Source organism: Lipophrys pholis (assembly GCF_963383615.2).
Source record: "Lipophrys pholis genome assembly, chromosome: 15".
NCBI classification, from domain to species: Eukaryota; Metazoa; Chordata; class Actinopteri; order Blenniiformes; family Blenniidae; genus Lipophrys; species Lipophrys pholis.
The window spans coordinates 11160408-11166407 of NC_137642.1; the positions used below are offsets into that span (position 1 = coordinate 11160408).

The window sequence follows — 6000 nt, forward strand, 5'->3', positions numbered from 1 at the left end:
TGAAGCCGCAGAGAAACCCTGGAATGATAAGGCACGACTCATGCCAGAACAAAGCATGACTAGATAGACTAATGGATTTCTGATAAGCTGTTATCATCCTTCATAGTATGAATGCATCCCTGGCAGACTATTTTAACATCACAAAGCACAGGGTAGTCAAACAGGCTTGCGCGATAGGGACGCCCGACTCAGCTGGTGATGATAATTTACTCTTCATCTGGATAGTCTTTAATGGATTATTTGGCTCCCGTTTTACAGACACCATTATCCATAATTATTTTTTGTGTGCCACAGGAAAATGACACAAATAAGTCTCGTAGAGGTCTGCACCAACAATAACAGAGAGTTAAAATTCTGCTGGACAGCAGCCAGTCGAGGCTCATGACAAGATCAAATCGGGTAGCTGATTATAGAACAGGGAAGTCAAATAGTCAAATTGTTCTGTGAAAATCTCCAGCATGAGGGGGGGAAAAAAAAGAAATCCAACACACAGCATCACATCACATTAAGAACTGTCAGAACCTACTGCGAGTGCCTCCACCATTCTGCATATCTAATCCTCTGACATCGACAAGGGATCTGGTGTATTTGTGCCGCTGTACAGTGTTTTCTGTTCATTAAAAATGAAGTGAACGGATCCCAGGTGCAAGCGGGGATGGTACAGCCTGACGGTAGAAGCGTGCATTTTTAAGATAAGCATTTACCAGGCACAGATAGCGCTGGGTCGGATGGGAGGGAGACAAATATTCCAGGAAAAAAAATGCCTGAGCTCATAGACAGCGAACATTTTGAACCGTCTTTTTGAACCACCTGTCATGTGTGATGTATGCAAACCACAGAGAGGATCCCTCTGCATTGACTTGCGTTGCCCTGACCCGATGATCATCTAAAGTTACAGTTGTCGTGGGAGTACAGGAGATGTATTTATCTTAAACCTCCAAGCGAACGACACGAAACTAATTTCATGGCTCCGTGATTTTACGGACAGTATCATTTTTACGAGGGAACTTAAGAAAAAAATTAATTTAGTGTTGATCTGCCCAATATTGGATCTGCTCTGTGTCAACACAGCTTGGGTTTGCTACCATTTCATTTCACGCTGAAATGAAAAGACGGTGTCTCAACTGGCCTCATGATCTCAGCTGACGTTTGATTAATTCCTCCTGTCACCAAGTCCACAATTGATAATGTCTGATGGTTGCAAGTTTTTTTCTGTAACGTATTTCTTTTTTGGAACGGTGCATTCAATGGAAAGTAGAAAATAAAAAAAATTGTCAAGATCCGTTCAGCCATCCTCCATCTTCTGGCCATTCACTAAGAATTATCTTATTCTGTGCTGTACTTAATATTTTCGGGGTGTTATTAAACACAGCTTTTTCAAACCGCCTTATCTTTCATGAAAGATAAAAAAAACAGAGCCAAGTGAAGACAGAAGTTAAACATCCTGCCATTTGCATTTATCAACGTTTGGACTGAAGGTGGCAAACTTCCCATAAAGACACTGAACTCAGGACAAATCTCTTTGGGCTGAAGTGGTAAATCTGCATTCAGTCACCACGATCGTGCTCCTTGTTCACTGATGCATCTTTTTTCTTTTTTTTCTTTTTTTCCACAGGATTTGGTGCATTAGTGGAATTAAATGTTGAGTGCACCTGTCAGATTAAAGGATTGAAGGTATCCCATTCTATTATTTGTTGACTGTAACTGTTAAATCTAATCGCCTTGTCTTCCTGTGAGATAGATTGAATGGAAGTGTGGGAGCTGGCGTGTTTTATCGGAAGTGAAAGAGCCTCTTACCCCGATGCCGCTTTTACATCCACTGAAAGAATAAATATGAAATATTTACGCTGTACTTTCCACTGCCTATGTATTGTGGGTGTTTATGTGTGCGAGAGGGTTTTATGTGCATGTGTGTGTTTGCTTCAGTACAAAAGAGCGACTTTCCTGGTGTGCAGCTTTGATTATTGCTTTCCAGTGTTGGATTAATATTCAGCATGCAGCTCTCAGAGGACTTTGTGAGTCCACATCAATTTGTGTAAACCGAATACCTATAACTGTGTCGTTCACTCATTGGCAGCCATTTATGCATCAACCAACAAAAAATAAATAAGAAATAAGAAAACGGTAGAGCCTGAACAGTTCATTATTCAGTTCCGTTGTTTTTTTTTTCCCCCCTCTCTCTTTAATTCAAAGAAAAGCATGCAGCACTGAGGATTTAATGTTCATTACAGTCAATGTAAAGTGGCTCTCATTAAAAATAATGAAAGAAACACTAGTTGGTTGCAAAAAAAAGGTATTTCAGCTGTGGGAAGTTCAGTTTTAATGATTTGGAGGAACCTTGATGCAGAATATTTTCATTTAGTCCTCCACCCTCGAGCGGGACTGGTGAGGGAATAGAGTCATCAAATTCCCTGTGAGACATGCTCCATCTCAACACCATAACACAGACACCGCTGTTGCTACGGCAGCGAGCTGAAATCAAAGTGGTTTCTATTGGCGATTCCTCGGGGAGGTTCAGTGGTTCGCTTCTCTGATGTTTCTTCTGTCATCATCATCATCACCAGAGACACCACGGCTCTTTAAAAATGTGCTCGCAAACATGCACGCCACATGCAACGAACCTTTTAGGGATATTACACGACGTGCACGGGACACAATCGTATGTCTTTAGGCACACGTGTGCACAATGACACATTAAGACAGTGACCCACTGGGAATAATAATCATGAAGGAGATACGGTGAGTAACTGCAGGGCCCATGTGTGTTGCACAGCAGCTTTGATGATAAATTGAGGGAAAAGAGGAACACAGAGCGAGTGACATCTTTTTAAGAGCTGGCAAACCGATAAGCAGTTATCATATCTCCAGATGTGTTACATCTTCCAATCATGTTTGTGTTTTCTTTTTTTTTTCATCTTCAATCAGGATGTGTTGAATTCAGAGTAACATTGCTGCTGTAACTCACATTTTGGATCAAAGATGTGTAAATACAGAGCAGCATCCAGTGAGTTATAATCCCACAGTAATTCGGACTTAATCTTTCCATGCACACAATTTCATTACTTCCCTAAGTACAGTTCCAGAAGACATACTCTTTAGGTAATCACAGTCAAACTAATCCGTTCCCAGGAGGGGCGGCTGCCAGTTTTCACACACATTCCCTTTTCCTTTTTTTTTTTTTTCCACAGGGTTTGTCCATGACCCCTGTTTCAGGGCTGCGTAAGACTGCGGATCAAAAACGAGACCACAACATCTCACTGCCGGTTGTTTTTCATTATCTTCCTCTTGCTCTGTCTTTGTTCTCAAACAGATACTCGAGCTGAAGCCAACTGCTCACATTTCAGATCCAATCATGATACCTACATCCCATGGTGCATCAGCCACCCAGGATCAATTAAAACCCAATTAACAGGAGGCATATGGAGCATAATCCAAACTGCACTACAGTCAAAATCCTGTTGGGATCATCAGTAATCGTTTCACAGAGCTGGAGGCAAAAACTATGTCCGTGCATTCACAGATCTATGGCAATAAATCACAGAGAATACCCTGCAGGCTTTAATCAATCCATGCAACCCAGTTCAGTCTGTTCAGTAGGTGAATACACACATCAATCAATCACTGCCCCTCCGCCTAATTGCTTAATACTCTTGTTTGTGAAGTCTCCCCAGACATGTCTGGAAGCATATCTGAGGCAACCTGTATTAAGGGCAACGTGATGGAATAGGTCTATACTGTTGTGCAACTGGGACATAAACATTAATTGCTTCTAAATTGCCAAGGCCCCATACAGTAAAGGTGGAAGGAATTGCAATCTAAACGCTTTGGTTGTTGAGGACGTCTCCTGGCATATAGATTCCAATTTAGCACCTTTGAATTTTCAGAGTAGAAAAAAGTCAAATGAACAGCCTCTAACTAACTTAATGCTTTAAAAAAACAACATGTTTACAAGCAATCTCGGGTTTTTTTTGGTTTTTTTTTTTTTTTAAAGTCACAGTGTAAATACAATCCCTATATGAGCAAATGTGTGTATTTGGCTTTTATTCATGCATAAAGGAGATGACTCAACGTCAGCACCAAGTTTGGGCGCATTATCAAGCTGAGAAGAAAGTACGTGAGCTCAACACAACAAATTGTTGTGTAAATAAAGTGTGTGTTTACAGAATGTCTGTTATTGTGATGGTCTCCGCGCGCGCCGCAGTAGCACGCGCCTCTCCATCAACACTTACATCTCTGAAGCGATTCCAGTGCTTGATCTTGCGGCTGTACTGTGAAATGGTGGACAGCCACTGCTCGTCTTCCATGAAATTCCCCGTTTTTTCCGCTTCTTTGGCGCTTTTCACCTCGGTCTGGAGGGCGGACCCCGCCAGCACGGCCAGCGGGACGAGAAGGCACACGATATCCGTAATTCCTACCATGGCAGCGGACGAAAAACACCTCGCGCACAACGCACCGGTCCGACGGCTTTCCTCTTCTAGGAGGAGGAGGAGGTGGAAGAGGAGGAGGAGGAGGAGGAGGAGGAGGAGGAGGAGGAGGATGCTGAGGCTGGATTGAAACCTCCACCTGATTAGCCTATAGGATGAGAGAGAGAGAGAGAGAGAGAGATCTGTTGAAGAGACTCAGTGCTATGATGCGCCAATGATTTATTTCACATCCCTGAACCCTGCTCATGTTTACGACACACAAACTGAGAGGTCACGTGACCCCCACACACTATACCTTCACTCATCTTCCTCTCCTCCTCCCTTCCTGTTTCCAGATTAGCTGGTAAATGGGACATTCTGACATCCAAATGGGATGAAACTCAACATGTCCTGCTAAATAAGGCGTTGCCCCCCACACTTTCCTTAAGGGAAAAGCTTGTATCCTTTTAATATTCTCAGGTTAAAGTTTAATTTCACTTCTTCAACCCATTCTATATCTGGCAACTGGGCAAAGGGCTCTGCTCATGGACCCTGACTTGACAGCTGTGGGATTTGAACCTGCAAACCCCAGATCACAAAACCACTTTCCTCACCTTTAGGCCACCACTTTATAAAAGGATATGTGCCGTAGTACTTAGTACTGTCGCCTCTCAGCAAGACCATTAGTTTGAATCTGAGTGTAGAGTTTGCATGTTCTTTTTTGTGAATGCAGAGGTTTTGTTGTGATCAACAGGAACTCTACATTTCTGACATCAAGGGGCCATTTCTTTAATAACTTCTGACCTGTCAATCAATAACCATCTCGGGATCTCGAGTTCTGAAGCAAATTAGAACCCTCTGGCCGTATTCGTCTCACAATGTGTCGAGATTAATGGATCGCTACGGCACGACGCACCGTCTGGGACACTGTGTTCTGGACGAATACTATCAACCCACACAAAAATGAGTCCTGGGTATTAATGAGTGCCGTGCGGATCACGTGGTCCATACAATGGGTTGTGAGAAAGTTTAAGAACACAGATTAGAAAAATGAAGATTAACAAAGGGGTAGTTTTATCCATCCCAAAAATTGATTTGGTGCGGCAAATTAACTTGGCTGCCATGTGGATGAAAACAACTTTGCAAACAGAGATACAGTTGGAGTCTCGATGTACAATCTGCTCTCTTACTCATAATGGTTTTCTTCTCATTGCTTTGATAGTTCATATTTCTGTCTGTGCGTGAGCCAAACATTTTTATTCTTTTTTAATTAAGACTCAACTTTGACTTGTGGTGTGTAGCTCTATGAATACATTTAATTTATTCACTTCTTCACAATGTTTTGCCAGATGAAATGATCTGCTTGATAGCTTTATTCAGGGCAAACAGTCACATCAAATTATGTTCTATCGATTTGAACAGCAGTTGCCATGGAGATGAATCTGTTTGCCTGGCTATTTATATTTCATGTTAAAATGTCATGAATATATGCTGTTCTCCCAATGCAGAATGGAGTTAACAAAAAAACAAAGAACTTAGTGACGATTACTAGAGAAAACTTTGTTTTTTTGAGGAAGCCGTAAAATGTGCAGTATAA

General features: G+C 42.0%; 1 protein-coding gene across 1 annotated transcript in view; it reads right to left on the reverse strand.

Moving 5' to 3' along the window:
- spock2 (SPARC (osteonectin), cwcv and kazal like domains proteoglycan 2) overlaps positions 1 to 4470 on the reverse strand; it is a 31411-nt gene extending 26941 nt beyond the window's left edge. The window contains exon 1 of the mRNA XM_080482333.1: positions 4230 to 4470. Coding sequence (XP_080338459.1) covers positions 4230 to 4418 — 189 coding nt within the window. The 5' untranslated portion in view covers positions 4419 to 4470. The remainder of the gene's footprint in view (positions 1 to 4229) is intronic.
- Positions 4471 to 6000: the final 1530 nt, after the last annotated feature.